Below are 19,286 nucleotides of genomic sequence, written 5' to 3'. Positions count from 1 at the left end.
TGGTGCCAAAACACCAATGATGGTCATCCACGAAAACCTGAACCAGATCAAATAAAGGAATAATCTGAGAACCACTTGACTATCATTTGATAGGGGGCACCTTAGGAACAATTTTAGGTTGCACGGTGGAATTCCCGGTACACACATAGCACTTTTAATAGCAGATTACTTACAAAACCAAGGGAATGAGCAGCTACCTTGGTAATCAAAATCGCCATATTTGAACCACATAGACAATATGTGGGTAGGCCATTACTCGCCGAATCAATGGCCTACATGTCCTACAACAAAACTGGACCAAATTGGACAGATTTTGACCGATGCCTGGAATGTTATTCCAGATTGAACTCTAAAAACCTAACCCAAGGAATGCATTGCCACTTGAGAGCGCTGGTAGCAAACAGAAGAGGTCAAGCGTAACAGCGACCGTTACTGTGACTAGACACTGACATGGGGGTTCTTTGTGATGCGTGTATCTCTTTTACAGAAAATAATTAGGAAAATATGGAGATCCAAAATATCTCTTTTAATTGTTGTCGTATGACATAGAATAGGCAATGTGTTTTTGTTTGCTTCTCTGGCGAATTCCATTAATGAACTGATGTCAAAATGATATCAAAGAGATAATTAAAAGTTATTAAAACACGATTTTAATCTTTATTTTCATTTATCAGTCAGCAAAATAGAAAAAAATTGATGAAAAATGATTTGGAAAAAAATATTCCATATTAAATGTCAAGTCTGTATTATAGTCCGTAGACATAATTTCATGAAAACATTGCATCATACTTTGCATAAATTATTCGAATATTCTTTATCGGGGCGGGCAATGGTTCTCCCATTCCTGAGGGAACTTAAATAAATTATCACCCGAACGGACAGTTAAAGCAAATTGTGCTGACTAGCGACCGGCTGGAACATGTCACAAAATGAAGCGGACTTGTATATCAGGTCCGAAGTGCGTACAGCTTCATTGGGGCACGAGTGGTGAAGTGTTTTAAAATCCTCCCCAGTACTCTGACAGACAATAGCTACCACTCTTGGCTTGAGACAAGGCAGGCATACAATTTTTGCATGAACTAGGGCTCAAAGGGAGTAATTTGGGGGCGGGTGAGGGGGGTGTTATATATCCTATGGTGTTTGAATATCAGTCGTGGTTCGGAGTACACTGAAGACGGCGAGTACCTAGTCTTGAGAATCTGAGGCCCAGGTCTTAGCTGCTCGGTTTGTGTACGAAGAGTTTAAAACGGAGCATTTGGGACATTTTTGTGGACAACTACACCAGTGAAGTGTAGACAAGGTAAGTTTATATTCATCTACGTCAATTACAAAACCAGTATAATAACGCACTTCACTTTTCAATCCAGTCAGTTCCGATAAACACACATGTAGGTCTAAACATTTGCTAATTAATGCTGGGACGACTAGTGTCTCTCTGCACCTTAGTACTACATATTTTCTCCCTAGTTTACATGGAATGTCTTGTAGTTTTTATCAAATTTTACGTTAAGTGTTCAAAACTGGTAATTCTTGATTGCATATTTTTTTTCAGGGTAGCTTTGTACGTTCATATGTATTGATATCGTTTGGAATTAATGTTTTATTGATTATTCACATGTTCAAGGGTGCTGGTTCTTATTTTTCATTTTATTGTGAGTCGAGTTATAAGTTGCACGGGCATTCTTGTTTTAACTTAGTGTCCTTTTCTAACTTTTTATTGTTCAGTAGTTTAGAATGATCAGAGTTATTTAGTATAGTTTTTCCTTTGTCCAATAGCTGAGAATGTACAGAGTAAGTAGTATTTATTTATCTTTATTTATCTTTATTTATCTTTTGCGTATAATCTTAATCTATAATCTTTAATTAGTGGACGATCAGAAGATTAGAACGGGTCCTGAAGCACAGCTTTTGATTCGAGTTGTTTTTCAGACTGAAGTTGTGCTTAACACGATCCACAGAGCAGCATACATTATTTCATTTTTTACTAGGGAATAACTGATAAAATAGAAATAATAATATATAATATATAAGTATTAAAACATTATTTAAAGAGGAAAAAGAAGTAGAGAAGAGCCAAAGAAAAGACCCTTATTTCTGTTTGCGGTTGTACAAAACACGGCGTAACTTTAATTTTGGAATTTTTTCAAAAAGAAAAATATGGAACGCTTCACGAATGTGCGTGTCATCCTTGCGCCAGGGGCCATGCTAATCTTCTCTGTATCGTTCCAATTTTAATATATGTCTCACCGTAGTGAAGACAGGTAGTTTGTTACATTTCTGTCAATTTATAGTGGTAAGATAGAAGATGTCGGCTGAGGTGAGTGATTCTTTCTAAACGAAACTTTGGTATTTTTATTTTCGATAAAAAAAGCTAATAAATCTGTAAAATAGCCAGGGATACACTCCTAAACCGTAATGTATAACGATTTTAATAACTGATATAACATTATGCTAATTTGTTACTGATCAGAATTATTTTCTTTTACCTATCGTCTCTCTCTTTCGATATTGACAGATAGAACGCAAAACTCAACACTGGCCAGCGTGCGTGTCGCCATCTGGAGGTGAATATGTGGTGACAATAATAAACACATCACGTTGGGCAGAGAGTGTATACAATGTGGCAAAGTGGCCCTTCTGTCTCAATTTGACCAGTGTTGCAGTACCCCTGGACAAAGTGATCGACAGAGAACAAGAAAAGGATTTCATGGACGTAACCTCTACATGATAATTATGCTTTTTTTGTTTTACTTTATTTATTTATTTATTTATTGTTTTGTAAAAGGATGGGGTAAGTTACGTGCACGTACTCGGTGGTGGTGGTGTGTGTGTGTGTAGGGGAAGTGGGTAGTTCCCCAACCTTGGATATTTTTGGAAATATTTCTAGAGTCCTACCATGAATTTTTACAGCTGTCCCCGAGGCAATTCTCTCAGCCTACGGTCTGGGCGTGTGTATGAAAAAAATTGCAAAAAATGTAACGAATATTATCAAAACACAGAAAGAAATATTTTAAGCAATCTTAGAGGTTTAACGGTGTTTTGGATCAACCATTTGATTGTTTTGCCTTGTCTTTAAATTCAACAGTCTGCACAACGCCGCCATTAGTTCATCGGGTTCAAGTGTGAAGACAGTGTGCGATTACTGCTCAAGAACTCGAGTGTAAATGTCCCAGTGTACCGCGTGGTTATTGACCGATCGTTTCGGCTAGCTAGGTCTTCAAAGATCAGTTTAACAAGTCAATTTTACTGTTGGCTTGCTACCATGATCATACTGCTTAAACCCTACTCGATTGTATGTTCATTTTAAGGAGGCATACTTTGTCAGAAATATTTTTATTTTAAATTTTTTGTTTTTTTTTCTCTTTTAGCACCGCCAGTCTGATTTGGCAAATATAACAGATTTCGACTTTAGTTTTGTCGTGGAGGGGAGCACGCCCGTTTACGCGTTTCTGCAGTGTCTCGTGAAACGATTGTTATGGCGAATCGTTCCCAGACATAATAATGAACTGTGCGAATTAATTTTAAATTGATGCAAATTACAAAAGAAAAGATACAAACTTTCACACAGGGATTTATCCCACGCGCACTAGAAAATAACAGGGATCGCATTGGAGCATACGTGTGTGCGATTTCTAGAATAATATTACGTTACACGCAACTAATATTTTAGAGCACATAAAATGAGATCCCTTGGGCCAATCATTTGCTTTTTACGATGTCACTGATACCTAAATTATTTGGCAAAATGTACCGGGCAATTAGCTGCCCCTCCCTAAACTACAATGGGAAGGCTAAACTAAAAGTACATGATTCCGCGAAGTACCAAACTGACTTGTGATTTGTCAATTTCAGTGAACAGTTTTCTTCACCGGTGTTACCTTTCAGAAGTGTGTCAAGGAGAAAGAGACGTGTAGAAACATGTTCTGTCTCTGCAGCAGGCGCCAAGTATTTCGACAAAAGCTCAAAGTTTTCAAGACTTTTTTTATGGTGAGACATATGTAAGATATCACACTTGATTTGGTGAAAGAGGGGCACAGCGTCTTATAAGTTATTTTATGGTTGTCGGTCGAATTATTAATAGAATTCTGCATAGAAACCAATTTTGATTAGCAGTCATTTGGGCTTCTTTTATTGCCATGTAACTCGTATGTGTGAAATTATTTAAAAACTAGATTGTTTTAGAATATTTATGCTCTTGGCCTGCATTCCAGTAGCGTTAATGATACGCTCTACCAGGGCTGCAGATTAATTAGGCGTACTTTTTTTCAGCGGAGAATTGTGTCATAAAATAGCCAGAGATATATAGAGCCTATCTGTGAATACGTAGTGAAAACTAATCTGTGACCGTGGAAGAGGGAATGGTAATGGCATGATATTATGAAAAGTAAAAATTATACTGTGGCTAAAAATTTCGTATGTTTGGTTGTAATGCTGTTTGTTAATTCATATTATTTGTTGCATTTTGACATAAAGGGAAATGTATACTAATATATGTAACGTTTAAGCCTACACCTCTTTCACTAGATGTTGACAGTTTTAACCTCACTTTCTGACGTCTGGAGGGAACGGAGACAAAAGTGGATACGAACTGTCACGCACACAAGTTATACAGTGACACATTAATATATTATATCAAACAGGAGAAAATTGCTAGATGGCCTGTAAGATCCTGTGGACTGGCAGGGTTTTTGTGAAAATACATTCTATAAAAATAAATTTCATGTAAACGTATAGACTATCGAAAATTAAACATTTAGTTCGGACCAGCAGACCTGCATGTTTTTATGCAGTGCGAATCCACTGGATCTTCAGTATCTCCAAAGTTTTCCCCATGTCTGATTATGATGAAGTAACCAAGAGGACAGTGCCCTAGCTGTTACTCATGGCATATTGTTAGAAGTGCTCACAGCCAGGAAGTGCAATGCCATCAGTCTCACCAGTCGTGACGAAGACCGCGCAGAAAGTGAGGTTGAAACTGTCAACGTCTAATGAGATAGGCATTGATCTTTTTTATTTTTATTTTCCTAACAGTATTGGAAGATTCATTGAAGTTATTTAACTGTTTTTAAATAAGCAGACAGAGGTGAGTATAATTAGAAAAAGACCTCCATACTACGGGTATTTAGTACTAGCACTTTGCACCACAAACAGGCTTTTCTTATAACTTTTTCTAGTGAGAGTGCAAGCATTTTCAGTTGCGTTCTATGTTAGTTGGCCGAAGACTGGGCTCTGTGAGGTTTTTGTTATCAGATGTGGTGGCGAGTTGAGACGTAGGCCCTACATCTGTGTGACATTGCGTGGTCTATGGGCTGTTTGGGATTTTATGAAATGAAGGGCTTTACGTATTATTTGCATTTTCTTCTGGAATGAGGGGCTTTACGTATCTTTTGCATTTTCTTTATTTCACAGACTGTAAGAAGTGAAATAATACACTGTCTGATGAATAAGATGAAGAAGGCGGAGAAAGGGTTGGACCAGTTTATTTATCTAGGCCCTACACTGTACATGTGTATCCATCATCAATGCTTGGAGAGGTTAAATACTTAATTTTTCTGAAATTTTGGAAATAGCAATCGGCATATCTATCATATAACCTTGATTAAGGATAATTGTAAAATCAAAACCTTCACGTTCAAGCAACGTAGCTAGGTTTCTTGTATACCTTTTGAAGTTGATTTCTAATGACTAGCAGTTTCGAGTTTGGGGTCTTATAGGCCTACACTTTGTCTCAGCTTAATTTCGATTGTCGTCCTGCATCATATTTTTTCATCTTTCTACCAGTAGTTCAATTTCTTCTTTCTTTTGATGATGCCTTTGTACTGTTACTGCCACCTTTTTCCTAATGCGAATTCTGGTCCTGAGCTCTCAAGGCGAAATAGTAAATTCCCGTTAAGTCTATGTTAGGGGTTGGCCTACCCCTCACTACCTGTACAGCACAATGTGGTTGGTGTGGTAGAACGCTTTTCCAAAATCTAAAAAACTGTGGCAACTTTTTGGCATTGTCTTTGTTACATAAAATGAAGCAGTTTGCCGGGTCACACGGTGTGAGCTGATTGACCTACTTTTTTACTTAAGTTTTGGAGATCTTTTATCAATAAATACTTCCCTTCTTACTACATGGACATGTCTGAGTAACGTCCATGCAATCCTAGTTATGGTCTTTGCCAGTTACCTGGTCAAGAGCCAGTGCATCTTTTTGTCAATCGATCTATTAGGACGGCTTTATCTAGATGCTCTTTCTTACCAACATGGTTCGTTATTGTCAGGTGATCACCGCTAGATGGCAGCACGCATGCGCCAATTAAAGGTGTGCAGTTGAATACAATCTGTAAGTTAAGAGGCACTGCTAGGATAAAATAGGTAAAATTGAACACTTTGTTTTACAAGAAATTAGGTAAAATTATTAATTAAAATTGTTACGTAACACTGCTAAGGAACAATTTGGGCTATTTTAAAGCTTTACCAGATATTTTAGTGAAAGAATTGACTAAAATATGTTTTTGAGAGCACTGCTTACCTGAGCCGCCATATTGGATTTACCTGCAATATAATGACTGAAATGACTCCAGCGGTATGTCCTCACTTCGGTGGGACATATACTAAAATTGGAACGATACAGAGAAGATTAGCATGGCCCCTGCGCAAGGATGACACGCAAATTCGTGAAGCGTTCCATATTTTTTTATTTTTGAGAAATTGGAAATTGATATTTGTACCCTAAAGCTAATTTTTACCCCTGAAAATTAGCTCTAAATGCCTTTAAAATGTCCAGAAATTACTCTTAAAATGCCCAGAAATTTTCTTTTTCACAAAAACGTCTGTATGTTAAACTTGTCAATTTATTACATAATTAAATATAAATTAAAATTTTCATTTATTATTTCTTACTGAAAATTATTTACTTTGTGTGATTTCATAAACCGTACAACCCGTCCTAATGCCCTTTCTTGGTCTTTTTCCCCTTGTTTGCAATGTTATAAATTTTAATTTAACATTTGAAAAGTTAAGCAATGCCCCGCATGGATCTCTGCGACGGTCCATTTTTCAATTCAAATTTTCTTTAAAGACACTCTGCGTCATCCTAATCTTTTCCTTGGCGTTCCAAATTCAGTAAGCTCTGCATTATCCCAATCTTCTCTGTGGCGTTCCAATTTCAGTAAGCTGCGTCAACAATAAAAGCGAGCTCAGAAATATTCGTCATACATGTACCAATCTTCTATGTGATATTTCAATTTAAAAAAAGTATGGCATTAGTAAAAATAAACTCAGAAATCTTCGTCACCCCATCTACTCTGACGTTTTAATTTCAGTAAGTTGCGCTAACGTGAAAACAAACTCAGAAACCTGGATCAACCCAATCTTTTCTGTGATGTTCCAATGTCAATAAGCTATGTTATTAGTAAAACTGAATGAGAAGTCTGCGTCACAGAGATAGGGATGACACAGATTTGAGTTCATGAGTTAAAAAGAGCTCAGGTATCTGCGTCATCCCAGTCTTCTCTATGGCGTTCCAATTTCAGTAAGCTGCATCATCAGTAAATGTGTGCACAGAAACCTTTGTCATACCAATCTTCGTCACAGAGATGGGGATGACGCAGGTTTGAGGTCATTTGTTTAATTGAGCTCGGAAATCTGCGTCCTCCCTACCTTCTCTGTGACGTTCCAATTTCAGTGAGCGGTGCTATCAGTAAAAAACGAACCCAGAAATCTTTGCCGTCCCAATCTTCTCCTTTTGACGTTCCATTTTCAACGAGCTGTGTTATCAGTAAAAATGAAGTCAGACATCCGAGTTATCCATATCTTCTCTGTGACGTTTCAATTTCTGTAAGCTATGTCATAAGTCAAAATGAACTCAGAAATTTGCGTCACAAAGAAGATAAGGGTGACACAGATTTCTTAGTTAATTAGTAAAATTGACCTCAGAAATCTGCGTTACATAATCTTCTCCAATTTCACAAAGCGATGCCATTAGTAAAAATTCACTGAGAAATCTACGTTTCCAATCTTCTCTGTGACTTTCCAATTTCAATAAACTGTGTCATCAGAAAAAATGAATCAGAAATCTGTCTCACAGAGATGGGGATGATGCAGATTTCTGAGTTCATTAGTTAAGTAGAGCTCAGGTATCTGCGTCATAATCATCTTCTCTGTGAAGTTCCAATTTCAAAAAGCAAAAATGAACCCAGAAATCTTCAAACCAATCTTCTCTGTGGCATTCCAATTTGAATGAGCTATGTCATCAGTAAAAATGAATCAGAAATCTGCGTCAAAGAGAAGATGGGGATAGCGCAGATTTCTGAGTTCATCAGTAAAATTGACCTCAGAAATCTGCGTCATCATTATCTTCTCCAATTTCACAAAGGTATGTCATTAGTAAAAATTCACTGAGAAATCTACGTCATCCCAATCTTCTCTGTGAGGTTCCAATTTCAATAAGCTGTGTCATCAGAAAAAATGAATCAGAAATCTGCCTCAGAGGGATGGGGATGACACAGATTTCTGAGATCATGAGTTAAAAAGAGCTCAGATATCTGTGTCATACCCATCTTCTCTGTGAGGTTCCAATTTTAATAAGTTGTGTCATCAGTAAAAATGAATCAGAAATCTGCGTCACAGAGATGGGGATGACACAGATTTCCGAGTTCATGAGTTAAAAAGAGCTCAGATATCTGCGTCATACCCATCTTCTCTGTGAAGTTCCAATTTCAATAAAGTATGTCAGTATTAAATGTGAATTCAAAAATCTTCTCCATCCCCATCTCCCTTTTTGACGTTTTAATTTCACTGAGTTGCACCATCGTGAAAAAATAAACTCACAAATCTGGATCATCCCAATCTTCTCTGTGACGTTCTAATTTCAATAAGCTATGTCATAAGTCAAAATGAACTTAGAAATCTGCGTCACAGAAATTATAAGAGTGGTGCAGATATCTGAGTTAATGGTAAAAGTGACCGTAGAAATCTGCGTCATCCCTATCTATAACGTTCCAATTTCAATTAGCTGTGTCATATGTCAAAATGAACTCAGAAATCTACGTCACAAAGATGATTAGGATAAATTTCACTTAGCTATGTTATAAGTCAGCTATGTTATAAGTCAAAATGAAATCCTGATTAGGATAAATTTCACTTAGCCATGTTATAAGTCAAAATGAACTCGTCAGTGGCATCGTCAGTGAAAAAGAACTAGAAATTTGCGTCATCCCTATTTTCACTTTGACGTTTCAATTCCAATGAGCTTTGTCATTCCAATATTCTCTGTGAGGTTCCAATTTCAATAAACCGCGTCATTAATAAAAATGATCTAACTTCAAACTAGTCTCCTCAGAGATCTTCAGATCGTCATACCAATGTCCTCTGTGACGTTACCATTTCAATAAAGCATGTCTTTAGTAAAAATGAACTCAGAAACCTGTGTCACAGAGATGATTAAGGTGACGCAGATTTCTGAGTTCATTAGTAAAAGTGACCTCAGAAATGTGCGTCATCCCTATCCTCTCTGTGACATGCCAATTTCAGTAAGCTGTGTCATCAGTAAAAATGAACCCGGAAATCTTTGTTATCCCAATCTTCCTTTTGACGTTCCATTTCTAAGAAGCTATGTCATAAGTCAAAATGAACTCAGAAACCTGCCTCACAGAGATGATTAGGGTGACGCAGATTTCTTCGTTTATTAGTAAAAGTGACCGCAGAAATCAGCGTCATCACAATCTTCTCTGTGCCGTACCAATTTCACAAAACAATGTCATTAGTAAAAATTCACTGAGAAATTTTCGTCATCACAATCTTCTCTGTGACGTTCCAATTTTAATACATGTAAGCTGTGTCATCAGTAAAAATAAACTCAGAAATCTTCATCATCCAAATGTACTCTGCGACGTCTCAATTTCACTTAGATATGTCATCAGTCAAAATGAACTCAGAAATCTGCGTAAATAAGTAAAAAAGGTTAGGAATTACGCACATTTCTGAGTAAATTAATAAAAGTAAGTCAAGAAATTTGCGCCATCCGTATTTTCTCTGTGACGTTCCAATTTTAGTATCAGTAAAAGTGAAGTCCGAAATCTGGGTCATCCCTATCGTCTCTGTGACGTTCCAATTTCACTTTGCAATGTCATAAGTAAAAATGAACACAGAAATCTGCGTCACAGAGATGATAAGGGTGAGTTTATTAGTAAAAGTGACCGCCGAAATCTGCCTCTTTCCAATCTACTCTGTGACGTTCCAAAGTCAATAAGCGGCATCATCAGTAAAAAAAGAACTAGAAATCTGCGTCATCCCTACCTTCTCTGTGACGTCCAAATTTCAGCTGTGTCATCAGTAAAAATGAAATCTTCGTCATTCCATTATTCTCTGTGAGGTTCCAATTTCAATAAACTGCGCCATTAATAAAATTTGATCTGACTTCAAAGTAATCTCTGTGGCGTTCCAATTTTTAAGAGCTGCGTCAACAATAAAAGTAAGCTCAGAGATCCTCGACATACCAATGTTCTCTGTGACACTCCAATTTCAATAAAGTATGTCATTCGTCACAGAGAAGATTAGGGTGTCGCATATTTCTGAGTCGATTAGTAAAAAATGAACTCAGAAATCTGCGTCATCACCATCTTCTCTGTGACGTTCCAATTTCACTTTGCTATGTCATAAGTCAATATGAACTCGGAAATCTGCGTCACAGAGAAGAGAAGACAAATCTGTGTCATCCCAATCTTCTCTGTGACGTTCCAATTTCAGTAAGCGGTGTCATCAGTAAAAATGAATCAGAAATCTGCGTCACAAAGATGGGGATGACACAGATTTCTAAGTTCATGAGTTGAAAAAGTGCTCAGATATCTGCGTCATACCCATCTTCTCTGTGAAATTCCAATTTCAAATAACCGCATCATGAGTTTAATGAACGCAGGTGTCTGCATCATCCCAATCTTCTCTCCTGCGTTCCACTTTCAATGAGCTGCGTCAACAGTAAAAGTGACCTTAGAAATCTACGTCATCTCTAACTTCTCTGTGACGTTCCAATTTCGCTTTCCTTTGTCATAAGTCAAAATGAGTTCAGAGACCTGCGTCACAGAGATGATTAGGGTGACGCAGATTTCTTAGTGAAAGTGACCTCAGAAATTTGCGTCATCCTTATCTTAAGAATGACGCACATTTCTGAGTTAATTAGTAAAAGTAAGTTTAGAAATCTGCCCCATCCCTATTTTATCTGTGACGTTCCAATTTCAGTTACCTATGTCATAAGTCAAAATAAACTCAGAAATCTGCGTCACAGAGATGTTTAGGGTGAGTTTATTAGTAAAAGTAACCGCAGAAATCTGCGTCATCCCTATCTTCTCTGTGACGTTCCAATTTCACTTTCCTGTGTCATAAGTCAAAATGAACTCAGATTACTGAATTCATTAGTTAAAGTGAGCTGAGAAATCTGTGTCATTCCTATCTTCTCTGTGACGTTCCAATTTTAATAAGCTGTGTCATCAGTAAAAATAAACTCAGAAATCTTCATCATCCAAATGTACTCTGCGACGTTCCAATTTCAGTTACCTATGTCATAAGTCAAAATTAACTCGGAAATCTGCGTCACAGAGATGTTTAGGGTGAGTTTATTAGTAAAAGTAACCGCAGAAATCTGCGTCATCCCTATCTTCTCTGTGACGTTCCAATTTCACTTTCCTGTGTCATAAGTCAAAATGAACTCAGATTACTGAATTCATTAGTTAAAGTGAGCTGAGAAATCTGTGTCATTCCTATCTTCTCTGTGACGTTCCAATTTTAATAAGCTGTGTCATCAGTAAAAATAAACTCAGAAATCTTCATCATCCAAATGTACTCTGCGACGTTCCAATTTCAGTTACCTATGTCATAAGTCAAAATAAACTCGGAAATCTGCGTCACAGAGATGTTTAGGGTGAGTTTATTAGTAAAAGTAACCGCAGAAATCTGTGTCATTCCTATGTTCTCTATGACGTTTCAATTTCACTTAGCAGTTTCATCAGTAAAAATGAACCTAAAACTCTTCGTCATACAAATCTACTCTGTGGCGTCTCAGTTTCAGTAAGCTGTGTCATCAGAAAAAAAGTGAACGCAGAAATCTGCGTCATCACAATCTTCAGTGTACCGTTCCAATTTCACAATGTCATTAGTAAAAATTCAGTGAGAAATCTTCGTCATCCCTATCTTTATCACGTTCCAATTTCAATAAGTTGTGTCATCAGTAAAAAATGAACTCAGAAATCTTCGTCATCTAAACTACTCTGCGACGTCTCAATTTCTAATTTTCACATCGTTGTTTTAATCTTACTAGCTGTTATCTTCAATTTTAACAAAACTATAATAAATAAACAACGTAATTAATTCTACACATTCTGGACTAATGAATAAAGAAACATTAAGATTAAAAAGAGCTATTTACAAAAATTTAAGTTATGACTGGTAGATTAGCAAAACAATCGTCTGTTAAAATCGGCAGTGGCACCATTAAGAAGTCGAAGTGCGATATCATACTGGTTTGAAAATTAATAATATGATCTAGGTAACCTGTCTAAGTCCTATAACTTATGCACTACTGAATGTTGTGAATTTAACTAGACAAGTGAGGGGGAGCATTAACTTTCTCCTGGGTAACTGAACTCATATGCCTCTGATTGGCTGGTCTTACAGAGGCAAAGCGGCACTGTAACTAATTAGTAGCTCTTGCACTACATTAATTATACCTGCACATATGGATAACTGTATTTATCTTTATGAACAGGCGCCTGAGACACTTAGTTTATCTCCTTCATTACCATTCATTTAAGTCCCATAAGTTCCTCTTCTTCATTAGCATCCTGAAACTACGAAGAGGACAGCTGCGTCCAGTTGCGGACAGAGTTTACAGTAGAGATAGTCTAGAAGAAACATCAGGTGAGAGACGAGTGTGTTTTATTTGAAAAAATTCGCCCGATCGACAGGTAGGCCTGCTCCTGACATTAACATGGTTTTTCGATAGTGTGATGTTGTTTATTTCATAATGGGTCTGAGACTGTTGGTGTAAGCATTAGCTGTACAGAAAGAGAGACGGAAGCGAGGGAAGCCAAAAACTTGGCACTTTCAGTAAGAATTAATACACCTTTAAACGAACTTCACTATATCTCTATTTACTGAATTACATCTTCATTGTTATCATTATCAATTTTAAAAAGGCAATTTTTTACTACATCTCCACCATTTACTGATTTCCATATTCATTGTTATCTTTATCTTTTTGTAAAAAGAAAAAAAAAAAAGAAAAGAAAGAAAAAAAACGCCAGTTAGTACAGTAATTGCATTTGTCACATGTAAACAAGAGGATGAAACAAATCTGAGCCGCGTCCCTCAACATAGCTGTCCTTATAATTACACGTCGTCCAGGTTATTACAGGTGCCATACTGTCCTAAAATTAACACCAGATGGGCAGACGATAAAGGCTTATTCGATTAAAAACTCGGGCCATTTGTGAGGACGCCTAATAAGCCTACGTGTAGCCGGTGTGACCGTTTGGTAGTCCTAGGAATGGAAGTCCGGTGTCACGAAACTGAGGGTCCGTGTGACAGAAAGTCCACCCTCGATCCGATCCATATAGTTATAATGGTTGGGGTTAGTTTGACCTAAGTGGGTCAAAATCTAGGGCGAGGCTCACCTGTACAAATGAATGGAAGGCGGACTCTCTGTTATGGGGGACTTTCTGGTACATGACACCTGGCTCCCATACGCACAGTACAGGTTAGGGTAAGTCGGGGTCAGTGTATGGGACCAGTGTCACCGGTACAAAGTAATGGGGACCGGACTAGGTTCCTAGAGGACCACGATTCCTGTCACACCGGCGTTTCCAGAGCTCCTTTAGGCTCACACGATTTTCCTTAAACGCTGATGCTCTACGCTAGGTGTGACAGTGACAGTGCCTTAACATGATCCAAATACCTATTTTGTAGGCCTACTTGAGGTCGGCTGAGGGAAGACATGAATCCCTTGCAAAATAAAAAAAAATCTCGCAGTACAGCACAGTACAGTACATTACAGTACAGTATATTAAAAATCACCACGAATATACCAGAGACATATCTGTGAATGTCTAATGATAAATCCATCTATGGCTTTGGCAGGTCTCAGTTTTCTACCCCAAAACTGGACAGTGACCGAGACAGGCGCTTTTCTGCCTTTATCTCTCTTCGTTTTAATATCTAGTGAAAGAGATTCGCATTTTGATTATAATTGTATTTTAATTATAGGCATTGCACGCCTGAAATGGTCGAACTATGTTTGAACTAAATGTGGACTTCCAACTGTTCCTAATTAGCTTCATTATAGAAAAAGAACTAAATTGACTGTGGAAAGCGAAAGATTAAAATCGCCATTAGACATGGTACCTTAATTATGATGGGGTCCTGGTATCCCAACATACCGAGAAAATTAAGCCGGTGTAACCTGACAGAGAGCACCCCATAACCTGGAGTCCGCTTTCCATTCATTGATTTGTACAGGTAAGCCTCGCTCTAGATTTTGACCCACTTAGGTCAGGCTAACCCTAACCATTATAACTATATGGAGGGCAGACTTTCTGTTACACGGACCCTCAGTTTCGTTACACCGGGAATTTCTTCTGTCATTCTGAAATCCGATTAGGACAGCCTATAAGAGATCTTATAGAAAAAAGCTATATCGACCAGTGGGTATATGAATTTGAAATACTCCAGGAGTGTGTGTGGGGCATATCGGACAGAAAGGGAACGAGTTGTCTGAGGTAAAGAGTAAATTACGGTAAATACTCGATCTTTTTAATGGACAAAAATTGTCAATTTACTACGCAGAATAGAACTATAGAGTAGCCTGCTTTCAAAAGGATTTTGCTACCACTGAATAGGAGTTTTCTAATGTTAAGGGATTATGACTTAAAATAAACAGTATCTGTGAGATTCACCATTTTCCTCTGTTGAAAAGATCGAGTAACTACTTACTCCACTGGGCTTTCAGTTATAAAAAGACAGTTCGTTCGACCCCACTCCCCCCGCCAAAGTATTATAGTTCAGCGAATTCGACATCTATCCCGACATGCATGTATTCCTCTTGTTACTTGCGAATCACGTGACGTGATTCGAAAGTATATTTTCACTCGGTGTTTTTGTTAACTTTACCGAATATTCTGAAAACCTTTATTACATCCGGCAGTTTTCTGTTATTCACAGCACAGCGCTTGTGACGTCAGCATGGGAAATTAAAGACACTCTATGGGTTAAATATCTGTATATTTTGTGTCATATTATGTTCTTTTGTCAAAATATATCTGTGTGTGTATATATCATGAAATCATTCGTTTTGTTGTAGTATTTTCTCGAGGCCATTTTCCCGAGGTGCATCTTTAAACAGCTAGAGATTTTGACGGCCCGAAGGAGATAGTATAAAAATATGCTCATCCCTATTTCTGGCGGTAAGTAGCGGATTGTCCGCAGCATGAGAGTCCGAGTCTTGCTCCAGAATTCGATATTTTCATTCATGCTCTCTCTAGGTCATGCATATTCACTTATTTACTAATTACCCGATTTATTCGTTCGTTTGTGCATTCCCACGTGGTATTTATATATAAGGCCTACTTATGTTCTTTTAAATATTGTCTTTTTGCAGGGCCATTAGATGACACAACAGGGACCGGGTTGTTCCGGCCTTGTGTTGGCCCTGAAACCAACTCCACGACCGCGTTGATTTTGCCCAGGCAATGTGCGGACAACACACTGTGCGTCAGGAACTTCCTTTTCTTCTTCGCTTCCTTATCATACCAAGTATGCTTGTGTCCGATGACCACAGTCCCAACATCACCTCCAGGATCAGGGTGCACACCAAGTAAGTCAACACTGAATATCTCTCTGGTGTTGTTGTAATAACTGTACCAGTACATAAGCCCCCCTCCCCTCTCTCTCTCTTTCTCTCTTTGACACACACACACACACACAGAGGTTGCGAAGAACCAAGCATTATGCTCAGTTGATAATACATTGTTTCACGCTTCAGATGGGCTGGCGATCATTAACGCCCCCCCCCCCCCCCCCCCCCCCCCGAGCGGTCCCACGTTTGACATGGATATTACCCCCTTGATAACAGAAAATAAGCGTATCAAATGAGTTGTGCACCACTGATTTAATAATGGCACCTCATCCCATCCACTGTAATGCGATAATAATGTGATCTATGGAGGACGTTAACATTTTAACAACTGGTTCTGACCAGTCATTAAAGCGGTAATGGACCAAAATGAATTTCCCTTTGACAGGGGCTTTGCATGCGCTCGGAGATTTCTTTTAAGTCCGAATATCCACCCCACCATTACTTTCATTGCCATTTACATTTATTGTTATATATTCCTTACAGTATTTCCTATAGTCCTTAGGTAGTCAACAAAAGCACATGGGCTTGAAGGCGGGACAACCTATGTAAACAATTTTGTGCATTTAGCCTTTCCATTTCTATACTGACTACCTTCTGTTATTATTGTTGTTTAGCTTTTTTTTATGCATTTACCTTTTGTTGTACAGCTGTGTAACCAAAGGTTCGTTTAGTCAAAAGCCAAAAAAATAATATCTATCTATCTATCTACTCTCTCATCCATTCGATTTGTTGTTGATCTATTTAATAATATTGTATTTACAGTCCAAGGCAGTGCCTGTACTTCAAGTGCTGAATGTGCTTTCCGACCCTACGACTGCGTTGGGTTAACTTACTGGAATATAGATACCACCCTCAAAGACTTTCTAACAGTGAGTGCATAGTATCTTTGCTAATACTAGATTTTCCCGCCAAAACGAATTTTCCTCAGTTAAAAAAAAATAAAATAATAAAAAAAAAAATTTCCTTGGGGAGAAAATCAAAGAAATACATGCATTCAACGAGATCGTTAGACAGTGTTGCAATGAATCCAGTGCTTATTATGTTATTAACTCCTTATGTTTCTTTTGCCGTTTGCCTCCCAGCCGCTGGTGTTCTATATCTGCAGTAACACTATTGAGTTCCGGGTAGTGATACCCAACTATGCGTGTGTTGCCAACGCGTGCGTCTTTGTTGGGCTGTCGTCGGGTCTTCCAGACGGCATCCCCGGAGTCCCCGGCTTTGGGAGGAAAAAGAGAAATGTGGGCGGTAAGATATATACATATTATTAATGTGAATATTCTTTTTTCAAAACATTTTAATGTCTGGTGGTGGTGGTGCAACGGGAGTGGTGGGGGTGGGGGGGGGGGTGGGGGGGGAGGGGGGGGGGAGGGTGTGGGTCAGGCGTGTATTTTGACTCTTCTTGAAAGAGTCTGCTGGCCATCTTACCATTTTAGGTGATGAGAATAATTTAGAAATTTGCAGAACAATTATTGCAAGGCATCGTTTTTGTGTAATTTGTTGTGTTTTGATGGCGTATTCTGGAATGGCCCTTGTTCTCCTTGTTCTATGGTTGTCAATTTAATTACGACAGTGACATTGCGATGGTATATATACTACCAAGCTTAATTGCTAACTAAAGATGCTACATTGAGATACTAATTGCGTCAAATGCTCGTGTAACTTCATTGGATTTTATGTAGAAATAATCAATTATCCAGGCAGAAGAGAAGTAGTCAGTATGCAAACAGCTTAAGGAAAAGTGTACTACGGATGTAAACCAACTGAAATTTCCTTTGGACATATTATTTTTATCTCTTACAACATTTGTTCTTTTTTTCATGGTCCAGATTTGCGTCGCGATGGGGACGCAGGCAAAGTTGATCCCACGGCAGTGTGGCTGAGCGCGCTGGAAACTATGGGGCAAGAGGCGTCTCGCGTTCAAGATGATGAGACCAAACCAGACGCTCACCTTGAAGTCAAGCGGAGAAGCGTATCTGCGTTGTCGGGTTCGACTTCCAACGAAGAGTGTGTTACGTCTACCATGATAAACATATTTACTGAGCTCATAGTTGGGGTAAAACCCATGTTTAACTTACAATGTACGATGCCACCGTACTAACGTATTGGGGTTGTATTTAGTCTTTTATTTAGTCTTTAAAATGATGTAATGGAATCAAGTGCCTTCTACAAAAAATAAAAGGGTAGATAAACGGATTTATATTTAAGGACTATGCAACTGTGGTATTGCTTACAATGCAGTATATGTATGATACAGTACCTTAGAGTGTCTCTGTTTTCTTTTCTTTTATTCATTTATTTATTTTGCCATATATATATATATATATATATATATAATAAATTGTAATCAGAAACAGATAAAATTTACACACGTAAAAGTAAACGTGTGGTCAAAACAGAGACAAAGAGTAGAAATGATTGTGTTCATATGAAAAAAAAGAGAAATTGTGAATAAATGAAACGTCCAACTTATCGTCGTTGCTATACAAAACGCGTCTTTTCCAGAGCGTAAATGCTACAGTTGAAACGGCACAATTACGGTTGCCGAACTAACACAGTTACTATATAGCTGAAAACGCACGTGAAGATTTTAAGACCAATTAACCTTTATCAATCATGAATATTCAAAGGTGGATCCAAGCTCGCTCGCTCTCTCTCTCTCTCTCTCTCTCTCTCTCTCTCTCTCTTTCTCTCTCTCTCTCTCATAAATACATATATAAAAACCAACAGATTGAAGACAAAGTCTATCCCTGTTATTCTTTCACACACACACACGCACACACACACACATACACACACACGCACACACACCGAGACCTTAGATGCATGATACACGTTATATAACTCTTACACAATAGTAGCAAATTTCACAGTGTCGTTACGACTGAGGTTGTACATGTACCAGAGCAGAGCACGAGGAATCGCATCCATTACGCCTTTATGAAGCTGTATGAATGAACCGGACTTCGTTGCCAACGCGCCTAAGTAATGGGAAGTACACGTTACCTTGGTAACAATTCAGTGATCGCCCTATCAGCCTGCCACGGTAGAAGCACATTATATGATCAAAGGGTATGAGTTCTCTGTTTTGTTATAGTCACAATTAATGCATAGACGCATGTGTTTTTGAGTGTGAGTGTGGGGCATGCTGGTTGAAGGGAGGGGGGGGGGTCAGAACACACCTTTCAACAATACTGGTGAAACAAGTAAGGTTTTTGCTGGTTCCAATGGCAGATTTCTATTTGCTTTCAGATATTGAGTTCTTTCAATATGTAATGTGTGTCCTCCTTGTACCACATTTGGATGAGTATTTAAAAAGTACCTTTACTGACACCCTGTAAATCTGTTTTCTCACAATCTAAATTAACCCATTCATCGTAGTTATACTAAATACCCCATA

The 19,286-nt window shown here is 38.2% G+C and overlaps 1 protein-coding gene, 1 long non-coding RNA gene and 2 other non-coding genes across 7 annotated transcripts; 2 read left to right on the top strand and 2 right to left on the bottom strand.

The window, feature by feature from the left end:
* Nucleotides 1-2,151: 2,151 nt before the first annotated feature.
* Nucleotides 2,152-2,259, bottom strand: LOC112041420 (U6 spliceosomal RNA). The gene has a single exon (XR_002886235.2). It is a non-coding gene; the product is annotated as a U6 spliceosomal RNA (small nuclear RNA).
* Nucleotides 2,260-3,851: 1,592 nt separating this feature from the next.
* Nucleotides 3,852-18,359, top strand: LOC106154836 (uncharacterized). Of its 4 annotated transcripts, none has more exons than XM_086995689.1 (9): nucleotides 3,852-3,987; nucleotides 4,270-4,361; nucleotides 5,032-5,083; nucleotides 12,818-12,897; nucleotides 15,335-15,437; nucleotides 15,632-15,847; nucleotides 16,652-16,758; nucleotides 16,972-17,134; nucleotides 17,716-18,359. In XM_086995689.1, the coding sequence occupies exons 5-9, from the start codon at nucleotides 15,416-15,418 to the stop codon at nucleotides 17,985-17,987; spliced, it is 780 nt and encodes a 259-aa protein (XP_086851815.1). In that variant the 5' UTR covers nucleotides 3,852-3,987; nucleotides 4,270-4,361; nucleotides 5,032-5,083; nucleotides 12,818-12,897; nucleotides 15,335-15,415; the 3' UTR covers nucleotides 17,988-18,359. The 4 variants fall into 4 exon arrangements, with proteins under 4 accessions (XP_086851815.1, XP_086851816.1, XP_086851818.1 ...); XM_086995690.1 differs by having other exon boundaries at nucleotides 3,903-3,998; XM_086995692.1 differs by lacking the exons at nucleotides 3,852-3,987; nucleotides 4,270-4,361; nucleotides 5,032-5,083; nucleotides 12,818-12,897 and adding an exon at nucleotides 12,922-12,944.
* LOC147759844 (uncharacterized) lies at nucleotides 5,463-12,823 on the bottom strand. Its single transcript, XR_015331081.1, has 3 exons — nucleotides 10,285-12,823; nucleotides 6,518-6,540; nucleotides 5,463-6,326 (listed from the first exon to the last, which is right to left on the bottom strand). It is a non-coding gene; the product is annotated as an uncharacterized LOC147759844 (long non-coding RNA).
* On the top strand, nucleotides 6,576-6,682 carry LOC112041419 (U6 spliceosomal RNA). Its single transcript, XR_002886234.1, has one exon. It is a non-coding gene; the product is annotated as a U6 spliceosomal RNA (small nuclear RNA).
* Nucleotides 18,360-19,286: the final 927 nt, after the last annotated feature.

This window comes from Lingula anatina, chromosome 9 (assembly GCF_051362555.1).
Source record: "Lingula anatina isolate TDL-2025a chromosome 9, LinAna3.0, whole genome shotgun sequence".
NCBI classification, from domain to species: domain Eukaryota; kingdom Metazoa; phylum Brachiopoda; class Lingulata; order Lingulida; family Lingulidae; genus Lingula; species Lingula anatina.
Note: the sequence above shows the minus strand (reverse complement) of the source record. Positions and strands in the feature narration are given on the sequence as shown.

Excerpts from the sequence above, each read along its gene's own strand:
- LOC106154836 (XM_086995689.1), top strand. The coding sequence starts at position 15,416 with ATGCTCATCCCTATTTCTGGCG. Across the intron at positions 15,848-16,651 it reads AGGATCAGGGTGCACACCAA|TCCAAGGCAGTGCCTGTACT; the intron begins GTAAGTCAACAC and ends TTGTATTTACAG. Across the intron at positions 17,135-17,715 it reads GAAAAAGAGAAATGTGGGCG|ATTTGCGTCGCGATGGGGAC; the intron begins GTAAGATATATA and ends TTCATGGTCCAG.